Source organism: Eubalaena glacialis, chromosome 9, assembly GCF_028564815.1.
Source record: "Eubalaena glacialis isolate mEubGla1 chromosome 9, mEubGla1.1.hap2.+ XY, whole genome shotgun sequence".
Classification (NCBI taxonomy): domain Eukaryota; kingdom Metazoa; phylum Chordata; class Mammalia; order Artiodactyla; family Balaenidae; genus Eubalaena; species Eubalaena glacialis.
Window position 1 is genome coordinate 102,445,867 of NC_083724.1, and position 15,095 is coordinate 102,460,961.

General features: G+C 38.4%; 1 protein-coding gene across 4 annotated transcripts in view; it reads right to left on the bottom strand.

The window, feature by feature from the left end:
• Window positions 1–299: 299 nt before the first annotated feature.
• Window positions 300–15,095, bottom strand: part of LOC133097486 (contactin-associated protein-like 3) — a 149,045-nt gene continuing 134,249 nt past the window's right edge. For 3 of the 4 annotated variants that reach the window (XM_061199366.1, XM_061199367.1, XM_061199365.1), the window contains 3 exons: window positions 4,735–4,956; window positions 4,418–4,489; window positions 300–493 (listed from right to left, as the gene is read on the bottom strand). In XM_061199366.1, coding sequence (XP_061055349.1) covers window positions 300–493; window positions 4,418–4,489; window positions 4,735–4,956 — 488 coding nt within the window. Of the gene's footprint in view, window positions 494–4,417; window positions 4,490–4,725; window positions 4,957–15,095 lie in introns of all 4 variants that reach the window. The other variant, XM_061199364.1, reaches the window with a different exon arrangement.

Genomic DNA, 15,095 nt, shown 5'->3' on the forward strand with positions numbered 1-15,095 from the left:
CTTATTCTCACTTAAAACCCAAAGTAATTATGCAAAATACATTTAAATTTTAGAGATCAAGTCAGAACAGTCAGAAACTGCCGAACAGTGATTAATGAGCACACCTAAGTCACTGTTACATAAGTTGATCAAGAAGAAGCACTGAGCAGAGCCTCCAGGGACCATGCGTGAGCAAGTTGATGGCGCTGCACACCTACCATCTGTCCCAGGAGGCCAAGAGGGGGGCTTCATCCACTGCGAGCCTGTGGCTTAGCAAGACGGTCACATCATCATAGTAATAAGTAAACGACCACTGCTGATCAGAAGAAATACTCTTTCTGGCTTTCATTGACTGTACTTTGCATGTTGAGCTCACTTTTCAGAGTAGTCTCAGCATTGTCTCCAGTTTTTGGAATATTCGACTCATTTTTTTCATATAGCCATCTCTGTTGATAAATGCGTACAGCAATGGCAGTGATGCAGAGCAAGATAAATATCACAACTGCTATCACACCTAGAGAGAAAGGAAAACACAAAGTCAAATTATAAACTGTAAATGTCAGCCTAACTAGAATCTACCCTAGCATCATTTATCATCAGAAAATTTGAAACCAAGTGGTATTATAACATTAAGTGTACTTCTAAGTCCATGCAAACTTTAGACACAGAGGTTTTATGCCTTAATTTCCTAAAGACATATCATGATTGGATTTCAGTGAATGCTTTCACACTAAAATGCAGAAACACAATGAGGTCTCTTAGGTTATGCCTACACTTCATGCTAATTGAGCAAGCAGGTTTTTATTATTTTAAAAGTATAAAGTGTGTAGCCCTACCACAGAGTGATTAAATGCTTATGTGTATTTTAATGAAAATTCGATTAAATTTTAATGCTGATATACAGTTGAACTACAGTAATGTGGTGTGTATCCCATCTATCTCTATGAGACCAACAGAGTCTTAAGTGATTGCTGCCTCTGGGGGGTCCACACCCTTGTGTGATCCCCTGTGACCTGCTTCTAACAGAAACAATATGACAAAGGTGATGGGCTGTACCTGATTATTTGTACATGATTACATGATTATGTTATATAAGCTTGTGGCATCTGTTTTGCTAGAGTCTCTTTCTTCCTGCTGGCTATGAGGTGGTAAGAGCCATGCTGGGAAACCCCACATGACAAGGAACTGCAGATGGCTTCCAAGTGCTAAGGAAAGACTCTGTCCAGGAGCCAGCAAAAATTCAGAAGCTCTCAGTCTTACCTCTGCAAGACACTGAATGTAGCCAACAACCATGCAACTGAGGAAGTGGCTCCTTCCCCAGTGGAACCTTCAGATGAGACCCCAGCCCAAGACCCCAGATGAGGCACCTTGATTTCAGCATTGTGAGACCCTAAGCAGAGGACCTAGTTGAGATGTGCCCAAACTCCTGACTCACAGAAACTGAAGGATAATACATGTGGATTGTGTTAAGCTGCTAAGTAGGTGGTAATTTGTCATGCAGCAACAGATAACTAATATACCATTTTATAAAAAATTGTAGACATATTAATAACATTCAGTTATCTGGAAAGTAAAAGGAAAACATTTCTCTTGTTGGAAATGTATTGAAGACATTAGGTTTGCCAGCGGTTCTCAACCTTGGCTGCATAGCAGACAATAACTCAGAATCTTTTGGTGGGAGGCCTAGGTATCAGCATTATTTTAAAAGCTCCTCAGATTATTTTAATGCACCATCAGGGTTGAGGCTGTCAAGCTAAGCCATAGGAATGTTTACTCAAGCTATATCACATTAGTGAAGAAGGAATCCATTCTGAAACAAATAGATAAAAAGAAGCATTCACTAGTGAATATAGTTTTAAGATGATGGACACAGGCATTAAATAATATCTCCATTTAACAAATGTAAGCAAACATATGTTACTGCTTAGTTGTATAAATCAAAATTTGTATTGCAAAATGAGGGTTCTTCATTATACTCTGGGACAGACATAAGCAAGTGTAATGGAGCCCAACAAACTCAAAGCTTGGTTGGGTATAACTGGTCACAGAGATTCCTGGGCACATGCTATCAGGAACCCAGACCCCTTCTTACCTGAGAGGAGGTAGCATATTTATTATTTTGTGAATATTCTTAAGTATTCATAAGTAGAATATTCATTACTTTCAATAATCTTGCATCTCACTTGGGAACAAACAACACAGTTACTTTAGTTATTTTTATGTTTAGCTATAGGACCTTGCTTTAAGAGCTATATCATATCCAATTTTAGTGTCAGGGACCAGTAACTCTCAATAACATTGATCAAGCCACTTGATTATATGATGACTCTCACCATTACACTGACCCACCTATACATCCAGGGTTTTCTGTATGTGATTGATCACGTCTAACTCTAGCTTGTTTTTGTTTCGTGAGGTTTGGTGGGATCCTAGCAAAACTTCTATCTCTACCCCCTATCTGAAGAGATTGAGATAATTTGAATAATGCATCTGATGCCTTCCATAACCTTCCTATCAGCAACTCCAGTGTAAGGGTGTTTTTGACAAACGCTCATGTCTGCCTGTGTCTCTGTCTATCTACACATCTGTCTCTTTCTCTATGCATCCACCTGCCCATCTACAATATGGATCCCTTGGCAAGAAACCCTCTGTGATCTCTGGCTTACCAAGTTTGAATACTGTTTAGGTTGATTCTCCTTTCCTATAACACTCCCTTTGTTTACAAGAGGAGAAAATAATGATGCAAAATGCAGAACATGGAGAAATCCACCTATTGGGATAATCCTTTAAACAGATCAAATATTTCACACGTGGGTGCAGTCTGTGATCAATTAGAAAAAAGTCTGATAATTCTTTTTGGAACAATACACTGGAGGTCTATATACTCAGTGACTGACAAACCACCCAGCAACCAGCCACCACACAGTTGGAAGGCAGGTTCAAGTGAATTGTGTGCCTAGTAAAATGAGCCATTCTGTCCCTAAGACCTTCTGTGCTCTCATTCTCCATCCCATGTATCAGGAACCAAGTAGGATTTCTCAGGGGAATGACACTACATCTTGCCAATGATACTCAGCAAGAGCAATACAACTCTAAGGCCCACATCTTTGTTCTATCATCAATTTGACTATTATCTCTGGCCTTGCTAATAAAAGGGAACAAACTATGATAATTTGTGAAATTTTGAACTTGGATTCCTAGTTTGTAAATGTTAATCACATTTAAGTTGATTTACTTTCACTTAGCTTTGGCATTATAGTGAAGTCTTCTCATTAAAAAATAAATTAGAATGATTTAGGATTAAGGTTTAATTTAAATTTTAACACAAAAGTTATTCCTTTTAGATATGTATTCTAAATAACATTTATGGTTTTTATTTGTTCTTGGAGTTATAAAATGGAGGTCATATTCCTCTCATTACAAAAATAAAAGTAGTTGAGACAGAAATGGAAATGTTAAAATTCTTACATAGATTTGGTCAGCACTTTAAAATGTCTGAATACTTTCCTAATTGTCTGGAGAAAACTGGTGTCTGGATGGATACAGACAAAATGAACAGATCCAATCTGAGCAGGTGTGTAGCCGGCCTGAACAGTGGACCCCCAGTCCTATCACCCAGCTCTAGCAGTAATTACCTCACTTTGAGGTAGCAAGGAATGGAGAGCAGTTTGCTTCTACTCACCAAGCAGAGTTTGCAACTTACTCACATTTCAATAATCTAATTAAACAAATTAAAACGTTCTTTGAATGATAAGGAGGGAGAATTGAATATTAATTTTTTGAGTCAGACCTGGATAAATTTTGCTTCAAAGGATATATTAGAAGATATTTAAGATGCGATTACTTTTACTTCTTCAAATATATTTATATATGTATATATATACACACACATATATACATATAGATGAATGTATTTATTTGATGGACATCTCTATCTAATCTATCTCTCCCTCCATCCTAAGATAAGCTTGATGCCAGACACAGTTTTATATCTTTATGTTCAGGAAAATGACAATTTGCATAGTTTAGGTGCTTCTCCCAATATATGTTTTATTTTTAATCTTATTTTTAAATGTTTTGGGCTAAGGGGACTGAGAGGTCCATGGCTATTTTAAATCAAAGAAGTAAAAGTAAATGCACCTTAAATATGTATATATCCTGAGAGATACTAATGGCTATATTCAAACGAAAATCCTCTTATTATTCTGTAGTTTGGCAACCATCCTTTAAAAAGTGTTTCAGTGGAGCCATCGATTCCTTCTCCTAAGTATCTCCAAAGGAGCTGAATTCGGTACAATCACGTCAAGAACATGAGCAATTGTATGTGGCCTGCCACTGCCATTGACCTCACAATCAGCACGGATTCTCACGGATATTTTTTGGACTTTGCTAACAGTGACAACAACGCCAAGGACGAGGTCATTCGCGGCCTCGTTACCTCCGATGACCGCGGAGTCACTTCCGTCCGCATTAACTAAGGGCTCTCCCTCATCTGTTGATCCAGAACGACCTACAGTAGAAAAAGGAAGAATGACAGAGGAGAGTGGAAAGGAGAACTTTTGAGAAATCCACATTGAAAGAAGAGCAGACAACGCAGTGACAGAAATGAACTTGAAACGAAGGACCGAGAATGGAAAGACCAGGGAATGGGAAGTTGTACGAACAGAGGACTTTCGGAAACCTCTGGGATGAAGACTGGGTGGAAGACCGCGGGCGCAGAATGACCGCGGGCGGAGGGCCACGCACCTGCGCCGCCTGCGAGCGGTCGGGTCGCCTCCCGCGCTGGAGCTCCGGGCCCCGCCCCCTCCGCGCAGCGGGACGCGGCGGCCACGTGTCCGCGGACAGTGACCCGGGCGGGCCCGCCCGGGCGCAGCGCCGCCTTCAGCGGGGCGGCGGGACCGAAGCGCACTGCCGAGAGGCAGCCGGTGAAGCCGTGCGCGCCAGCCCGCAGCGTGTCGCGGTCCGCGCCGGGAGGCCCTGCGGGCAAAGAAGTGGGACACACAGTTAGGGCTCAGGAGCGACTGGCTGGGACGCAGGAATAGCCTGCATCTGCGCAGCAGTGATGAACTGAACTTCCCTCCGAGCCCTTCGTTTTTAGGAAAGAGCCAGAGTCGGTACCTGCCGCCTTGGTTGACGCCCTGCGGGTGCTCACTCCCCGTGTGAGTCAAGTGAAGCTTCTCTGGATGCAGTCACGGGGCACTGACGAATGAAATCCTCCGCCAATGCATTTTTCAAAATATTTTTAACAGCATTTGTGGCCAGTAATCTAGGTCTCCTCGGTTGGGGGACAGCAGCGTTCTGGGAATCCCTTCTGCAGTTCTCTCACAATTAACACTTTATTCTGGCTGACTGTTCTGACCCCCACAGAGAGGGTCTCTCTGTAACTGCAAGTGCTGCCCTGGGAACTCGGCACCACACTTCCTTTCCCCCTCTTCACAAAGGTGGTCTCTGTCCCGGGTCCATAAATCAAGGCTTTTGCCCCCATCAACCCCCTCCTGATCCCCGCCCTCATCCCCGACTGACAGAAGTTGGTTATTAAGACCGAAGAAGAGCAGCGACTGACACGGGAGAGAACATCAATTCGTTCATTTCAGTTATGATTATATCCCGCAGTGCGCTTGCTCAGTGGGCACGAAATCTGACCAAAGGCCCTTAGCTGTAGACTTCAAGTTTAAATGTGTCAGTCCGGGAAGCGTCCATGTCCCCCACAGAGGAAACCACATCAGTATGAGGCAACTTTGGCATCTGCTGTCAAACTCCCTCTCACTTCACCTTGTGTAGAAAGGCTCGTTGCCTCTTCTTTTTCAAACAATCATAAACAGCTACCAAGAATTTACCAAATGATTCCCGTAGGCTGGGCATTGTGCTAAGCGATTTATAGACTTTTGAATAGTGGCATTTGAACTCTGAAGCCAAGGGTGTGTAACCACACTTCCAGCTAGCCTTGCCTGGTGCATCAGTTGCAGGAGGTCACTCTCCTTGGATCACCCCTCTCTCATGCAACATGTGGAAAGCCCTTGGTGGGCAGTGTGTTTTATTCTTGCCTTCCCCTGCACTTAGCTTAATGTCTGTTACATAGGATGCATGCAATACATATTTTATAATCAAAGAATAAATTTAGTCCCATTACCACCCTTCTGTGGACAGTTTGGGTACTGGAATTTTTAAAAATGTGTCACTCTCAAGTGTGACCTGAGAAGTTCAGAGGACCGACCTTGTGATAAAAGATTACTTGCTAAAAAAAGATTACTCCAGCTAAAAATGTACGTACACCATAGTTGGCTGCCATCTTATGCCACTGAGTTTTACTGAACGTCATGGTAACTAAACACATCCTCATTGTTGCTAAAGTTAAACAACATACCCTGAAGCTTCTATTTGAAGGGTAGCAGAATATGCCACCCCCAAATATGCCATTTTGGCATAAGGATTATTTTCTTGAAAAACAGCTGGTACAAGGACACTGACATCTGCTTTCTGTTCCTGAAAGCAGGAGATAAAACTCTTATGGGAAAGCTGCCCTTTTTGTACCAGGAGGAAAAATACATTTTTATGACCAGAAATGAGGAGACCAGCCCAGAGAAATCTGTACATACAAACCTTGTTAAAATAACCCCCATCTTCCTTTCATCTCCTCATACATTTTAGTTACTTTTTCACAATCACCACTCTCTGTTCAACCTCATATATAAACACTTGGGGGCCTATCTGCTTTTTGGGTCTTCATTTTCCTGTAGGGACACTCATGCACATTTAAAAATCTGTATGCTTTTCCCCTGTTAATCTGTCTTATGTCAATTTAATTCTCAGATCCAGCCATAGACCCTAAGAGAGGAGAGGTCAAGTGTTGCCTCCCATACAAACTCATGGGGTAGATTTCCTGAATCTTATTACAGGTCTCACCGTTTTTCCTATTAAACTTCATCTCACTATTTCAGTCTATAATTCCGGAAAACCAAATATTCTGTATCCTTATTTCTTCTGGCTTGGAAAAGAGCTGTACCTTCAAGAAAAATGGCCGAACTTTGAGATTTTCAGCAAATGTATTGGGAGTTACTTGGGCTTACAAAATTCTGTTCATGATTTTAAAGTTGCAAAAGTAAATGTCTGCTATGGAAAAGACCTCTAAAAACAACTAAAATTGGGGGCATACATTTGCATTGTTATAATCATAATAGACATCTGTCTGATACATATAGCTACCTTGGCCAAGTTGATTATACGAGACATCAAAGAGCTTCATGCATGTGGAATTTCAAGTAGCTCCTTAAGTACACTGAAGTAAAATGAGCTAGGCACAACCCAACTAAAGGATTATCAATTAAAAGGGTACTTTAAAGATGACTTTACTTTTTAAATTTTGCATTCAGATATTATCTATTTCTTAAAGAAAGGCACCCTTGCTTATGTATACTTGAGACAATGTCAAGAAGAAATAAAATGGGAGACACTGCAATAGTAACACAGGACTTTTGCAAGGCTAACATCTGAAAAAAAAAATTACAGGTAAAATAAAAGTTTTAGCTGTTGGACAAACACTAGCTTTCCTGTTCCTGGTCAAAGTCTGACCTGAGCACTACTAGGCAAGGGTAACAGAAGGAATCTCGGGCAGACATTTATCATAATGAATTAGGCCAATTTTGTGGAATTTATTTTTTAAAGATAACCTAACTTCATGTCTTTAGTGTTGTTACTAAGGAAAGAAACATCAGTAGCATATCATATCACATTATATTTTCCTGTATTTCAAGACTCTGTACTTAACATTTATACATATATGTGGATTTGTGAGTGTGAATGTGTATGGGTGGATTTATATGTACCTGGATAGCCTATCATTAATCATGTAGCTGTAACTATGTTATGCATGTACATGTGGGTATAAATATATGTAAAGGTTTGGTGCTCATAGTTTCCTGTCAATTTTCCATCCTGAGGTCATGGTTTTGATTCATTTTTTGATTGGAGTAATTCTCTAGTATTTTCTTAAGATGGGAAGTTTGATTAGTATTTAATCTCAATCTTTCCTTGTTATCCAAAATATCTTTTTTTAACCTTGTCAGATAAGTTATATATTAGATGCGTGAGTTGCAACCATTCTTCTTAGCAGTATAACTATATCATTCTATCATTTTTATTCTATTGTTGCAAATGAGAAGTTGGATGCTGATGTCAATATCATTATTTTCCATTGTAGTAACTTCTGTCTACAAAGTCTGGAAGATTTTTCTCTATGGTTTTGTAATTCACGGATTTTCCCAGAATTTCCCCAGATGTGTGTCTTTTCTCATCAGAATCAATGAGTCCTTTCAATCTGCAACTCAGGTTGTCCTTTAGCTCAGAGAAATTTTTTTAATACGTAAGTATTGTCTTTGCTTCTAGCTCTCTTTCTGGATTTCTATTTATTCATATTAGGTTTTCTAGATCTAACTTCCAAATCTGTTTTATTTTTCCCTCCTAATTTCTACGTCTTAATCATTTTGCTCTGTGGCTTGAGACATTTCATCTACATGACACTCCGTGCCACTATTTAAGGATAACCAGTGATGATTCTCTCCTTTGGATCACCCAGTGAAATTTTGAAAAATCGTATTTATTTTAATTCCCAGAGTTGGTGCTTGTGTCTATGTGTGTGACTTTATTAAAATCTCTTTGAGTGCCAAGTTTCATCCTAGTTGTCTTCTGTCTTCTTCAATAGCTCTATTTTGATGCAAGAAATTTTATTTGTTGCTTTTTCTTCTTTCTCTACCCTTACTCTTGCTTTTAGATTCCCTTAGTGGTGGCATCATTATTTCCTTATTTATTTATTGGGACTGCTTATTGGGACTCCATGGTTAAGGATGTTATACGATACACAGGTCCTGACAACTGTGGACAGTGCAGCTTCTCTGCCCTATAGTCAGCAGCAGACCTGCATTCAGACTATCTGACTTCTTATAAAGCATAGGAAGAGGTCTCTCACCCTCAGCCTCACCATGGTAGGAAGGATGCGGCCCGATAATCCATCCCTTTCTCAGCTCCAGGACGAGCAGAGAGGATGGGGACGGTAACGTGGAGCAATGTTGACCTTCCCTTTGGAAGTCTTGAGTTCTCTGCAAGGCAAACTTTCCCCAGGATCCACGGTCTTCACACACCACCCTAAGACTCTGCTATGTACTCCTCCTCCAGTCCAGAGGGCAAACTCCTACCCCAGCTCTCTCATTCACACTTTCCTGCCTCCTCTTGCCTGCTGGGCTGGCCCTATAGTTCCTAGGTTCAGGGGCACAAGCAAGTTGCATTGGGAGTAGAGGCAAGTCTTATGGTCCAAGCTGCATTTCCCAGAAACAGGTCCACACAAAGTCAGCATCCTAATTAATAGAACTGTGCTTAGAAAGACAATGAGTGCAAATCTATCTTCCCTGTTAGCTGACTCCTGAAATTCCATCATTAAGTTCCTTCCTTTTGGCTCAAAAATTTTCTTCCCTTTAAAGTGTAAAGAGAAAAAAAAGGTGGGGGAAGAACCTTAGGAGAATACTTAGTGCATTATTAGAAATTTACACGTCAGGATGAAAATGTCTGATAAACCTCTAGCTTGAGAACACAGGCATCAACAGAAGGTAAGGGGAAATCAGGTGCAGTTTCATGCTAGGAAAGAAGCGGAAGGGAAAGTGGTTTGAGCGTGAATGTGAAGAAAAGTCATGTTTAGGAAAAAGTGAGCTAAGGGCTGAGGATAAAGTTCACTTCTACTGTAATTTTGAGTAGAACCCCTTAAATCACTTTGGATAAAAACAGATTTAATATATTTTTTCTCTTAAAAAATGTCTATGGTATGAAATCTTGAGAGCACCATCAAATTTCCAACAATTCAGGACATAGACATTCTCAACTGTCTCAGGTATTGGGTAGTGTTGCCTTTAAAATATATTGCCAAGGCCATGCATTCCAACACACGAGATGATTTCTGGTTTTGTGAGGAACAAGCATGTTAACAAAAGGTTCACAAGGAAAAGGAAGGAACAAAGAATTAAAATGTGTGTGAAGAGCTTTCTGCTACCCACAATGAGCAGTGTTTCTGAAAGGCACCGGCGGTAAACAGTGGAACAGCAAAAGGAGCATTTCCAAGATTCCCTGAGGCTCTCATCCGCAAACAAGAATCAGGAAACAAAGTGAATTGTCCATGGAATTGCAGGAAGCAATGAAGAGCATCAGAAAGGGTAAATACGTAGATAACTGAAGTGAATATCGACTGTTTAAAACAACAGCAATAATAATGTCTTGTGGAAAAGATAATATGTAAAATACATGACAACAATGGCAAAAGGGGTGGAAGAGGAAGTAAAATGGAAAAAAAATAAGGTTTTTCCATAGTTTGGGAAGTGTACATTCAAAGTAGTATGTAATAAATCAAGGATGAATAATTAATCTTAAGAGTAACTGATAAAAAAATACAAAGAGGTACAACTATAAAGCTAATACAGGAGATTAACAGTCCCAAACTGGAAGCAATCCAGCTGCCCATCAACATAAGAATAAACAAACTGTGGTATACTCATGCAGTAAAAGACCATCCAGCAAAGAAAGCAAGTGAACTACTATTACATGCAACAACATGGATGAATGTTAAAAACATTTTAGTGAATGAAATTGGCTAGACTGAATATAAATATCAACCTGCTATTTATTTTGGAGTTGATGAAACCAGAGTGAACTTCCTTTATGCTAGCTAAATAAATGACCTAATTAGAAAATCATGCTAGACAGACTTTTTCAGTCTTGTCTTTCCAACAATTCAGGGTTGGAGGGACCTGATTTTCAGAGTCAGAAAGAAGTGAATTATTCCCCCTTCCCTGCACCCCACCCCACCACACCAAACTATCCCTGGCACTTGCAACCAATACCTGGGAAGAAATCAGGGGTGATTTGGGACCCTAAGCACTTTAACAAGCACTCCCAGCAGGTATTTACTGGAAGAACATTCTTTAGTAAATTATATCAACTCTTCCTATAATGACATTTCAATAGTCTCTGCCACTCTTTCACATGACAAGGAAATAATGTCAGAATCTACATGTTTGCTGCTTTTAGCTCATCAGCTCTTTTTAAAATTGTGACTAGGCTTGTCCAGCCTTCTCTTGATGTGCCCTCACTCCATCTCAGAGGTCCTTAACCCTGGGCCTTTCCAGTTCTCCCCCTCTATTTCCCATCAAACCCTGTTCTTGAATAAACTCATTCACACTAGAGAATAAATGTCCAGTTATGACTCAGTGTTCTAACTCTCCCAGGTACATGTGCAGAAAAGGCATTAGCAAAAGAAATAAATCTCTAATGGATTTTTTTCCTTATTTTTGAGATTCATTTCAGATGCCATAAAATTCACCCTTTTAAAGTGTACAATTCAGTGGGTTTTTTTACAGAGTTGTAAAACCTTTCCCAGTATGTAATTGCTGAATCTATCACCCCAAAAGAAACCCCGTACACATTAGTGGTCACTCCCCACTCCAACCTCCCTCCCAGTCCCTGGAAAACCTAAACTACTTTCTGTTTCTATGAATTTGCCTATTCTGGACATTCATATAAAAGAAATCATACATTATGTGGTCTTTTGTGTTTATCTTCTTTCATTTAGCATAATGTTTTCAAGGTTCATCCACGTGGTCCCATGTATGAGTACATTACTTTTTATGGCTAATATTTCATTGTACACCACTTTTGTTTACCTAATCCTTAGTTGATAGACACTGGGGTTGTTCCCAATTTTTGGTTATTATTAATAATACTGCTCTGAAAATTTGTGTACACCTTTTGTGTATGGATATATATTTTCAATTCTCTTGGGTATATACCTAGGAGTGGAATTTCTGGGTCACCTGGTAACTATGTTTAACGTTTTAAGGAACTGCCAAACTGTTTTTCCACAGCAGCTGCACAATTTTACATTCTCACCAGCAATGGACAAGAGTTCCAATTTCTCCATATCCTCTATGACACTTGTTACTGTCTGTCTTTTTGATCATAGCCATCCTATTGGTTGTGAAATGGTATCTTGTGGTTTTGATTTGCATTTCCCTGGTGACAAATGATTTTGAACATCTTTTCATGTTCGTATTTGTATATCTTCTTTGAAGGATGTCTAGTCAGATCCTTTGGCCATTTTTAAATTGGGTTATGTCTTTTTACTGTTTAGTTATAAGAATTCTTTATGTATTCTGTTTATCAGATACAGGACTGGCAAATATTTTTCCTCATTTTTGTGGGTTGTCTTTTCACTTTCTTGAGAGTGTCCTTTGAATTACAAAAGTTTTTAATTTTGATGAGATCCAGTATATTTTTCTTTGCTGCTTGCGCTTTTGAGAATCCATGATCTAACCCAAGGCTTTTAAGAAAACTTCTCTAAAAAAACCGTTGCCTAATCCAAGGTATATGGTGTTAGGTAGGGGTCCAACCTGATTTTTTAAACTTGTGGATATCCAATTGGGCCAGCACCATTTGTTGAAGAGATTATTTTTTCTCCATTGAATGGTCCTGGCACCAATGTTAAAAGTCAACTGACCATGAATATATAGTTTTACTTCTTGACTCTCAATCTAGCCCACTGACCAATATGTCTATCTTATGCCAATACCACACAGTCTTTACTACTGTAGCTTTGTACTAATTTTTGAAATCATGAAGGGTGAGACCTCCAATTTTATTCTTCTTTTCAAGATTGTCTTGCATGTCCATATGAATTTTGGGTTCAACTTGTCAATTTTTGCAAAAAAAAGGCCATTTGGATTTTGATAGAAATTGTGTTGAATCTGTAGAAAAACTTGGGTATCACTGCCATCTTAGCAATGTTGAGTCTTTCAGTCCATGAACACAGATATCTTTCCATTTATGTAAGTCTTAGATAATTCCTTCCAACAATGTTTTGTTGTGTTCGGTGTACATGTCTTGCACTTCTTTTGTTAAAGTTATTCCAAAGCATTTGATTCTTTTTGATACTATTGTAAATAGAATATTTATTCTATTATTTCATTCTTCATTTTATTCTTGTGTTGTTCATTGCTAGTATATAGAAATATAGTAAATTTTTGTGTGTGTTGGTCTTGTATCTTTGCCAAAACTGTTTATTAACTCTAATAGCTTTTTTCATGGATTCCCTATGAGATCGTGTCCTTGACCAATAGAGATAATTTTACTTCTTCCTTTTTTATCTGGATACTTTTTACTCTTTTCCTTGCCTAACAGCCCTCCTTCAAACCTGCACTACAGTCTTGAACAAAAGTGGTAAGAGTGGACATCGTCATCTCATTACTGATCTTAGGGGAAGACTTCCATTATTTCACCATTAAGTGTGATAATAGCTGTGGGGTTTTTGCAGATACCCTTTTCCATGTGAGGAAGTTCCTTTCATTCCTAATTTGTTCAGTGTTTTCATTATGAAAGCATGCTGGATTTTTTCCAAATGCTTTTTCTGTGTCTATTGAGGTGATCATGTGGTTTTTGTCCTTTAGTCTATTAATATGGTGCATTACATTGATTTTTATCTGTTGAGCCAACCTTAAATTCCTGGGATAAATCTTACTTGGTCATGGCATATAATAATTTTTATACGTTACTGCATTAGATTTGCTAATATTTTGCTGAGGATTTTTGCATTTACATTCATATTCCTGAAATTTTATAAACTCTTTGTGTCTTTCTATGTGAATTTCTTCTAAATGAGATAAATTCTTAGGCAGAGCATAGGAAAGACTAATATATGTCACATAAGTCAATGGAGTTTTTAATATCTAAACTCTAGTCTCTCTATGCAGATCTCAGCAGGTAATTTCCATGAATGATTTATTACCCAATTATCATATATGGAGCTCTTTTTCAACATACAATCCTTCAGTGGATTTTCTTTCCCCCACAGATAATTGGCCTACTAAGGTTTACTCACATGACTATATTGATGTGAATTGTATTCTCCCCCAGGAAGAGATAGGAAGACATATCTTTAGTCTGCACACTTCAAAAACAGATTTTTGTTTTGCTTTGATATTTTGGGTTTGTTATTTTTGTTGTTTTTTTTTAAATGCACAAAAAACAAAATGAATAGAATACCAAATATACAAGGGTCTTTAGAGAAACAAAATTTAGCAAAAATGCTAGGGCGCCTTCCTTGGTATTTTAAAGCTCTCATACTTTGGGAGTATAAATCCTATCAGAGTTAAAACTACATAGAACACTAGAAATCTAAAGATTTACATTAAAGTAGGATTATACTAAAATTATTTTATAGTAATTGGGAAAACTTAACCTGATTGGTCATCACTAATAAGATCATTGAAGAATGGAAAGAACAAGAGCATGTTAATTAGAAGATGATGCTGAACCATTTTTCCATAGCACACTAGGGTAAATAATAATAATGACTAACTAGATTAGTTAATCATTAGAACACTGTTTTATTGTCTATATCTTGTATTATACCACAAGTGCTTTGAGGGCAGGTACAGTAGTATATTTTGCTATGAGGCATTTGAAATGTCCAATGAAATATAAGTGCGTATTAGGGACCACCAAACATTTCTGAATGAATGGATAAGTCAATGAGTCAAAATAGCTAACAAGAAATAAGTACTGGATGACTTGTCATAGTTTGGGACTACTTTATTTGGGAAATTAATAGCTCCTTATTAGCCAATCTGTTGGTCTACTTTACTATAAGTTAGTGAAAGGCAGTTCTGCTTACACTCGCCAAATCTGAACACAAAACTGTAGTCCTCTTATACTCAGTAACTGATTTGAGAGTGGCAGCAAAACAGAAGCCATCCTAAAATAAAGTTATCCAAAACATGAAACGTTTTATTAGCCTTTGATCAAGATATATACCTCTAGGTACAGATGAAATGAATATTTATAATTTTATTAGATTCAATTGCTTCAGGCTATAAACTTCATTGCTGAGTTTCAACTTTAATTTTTGTGGCCTGAGAGAGATGTTTTTGAATATATCATCCTTGAATAAAAACATTAACACCTTCAGTCCCATGCTACTGTCCTCTATATATTAACTTATAGGAAAAGAAAAATTTATATAACAAAATTTATTATTCTACTTTTTTATTAAAACAATCCCCTTCATATAATGCAGTTCAGTGATTAAG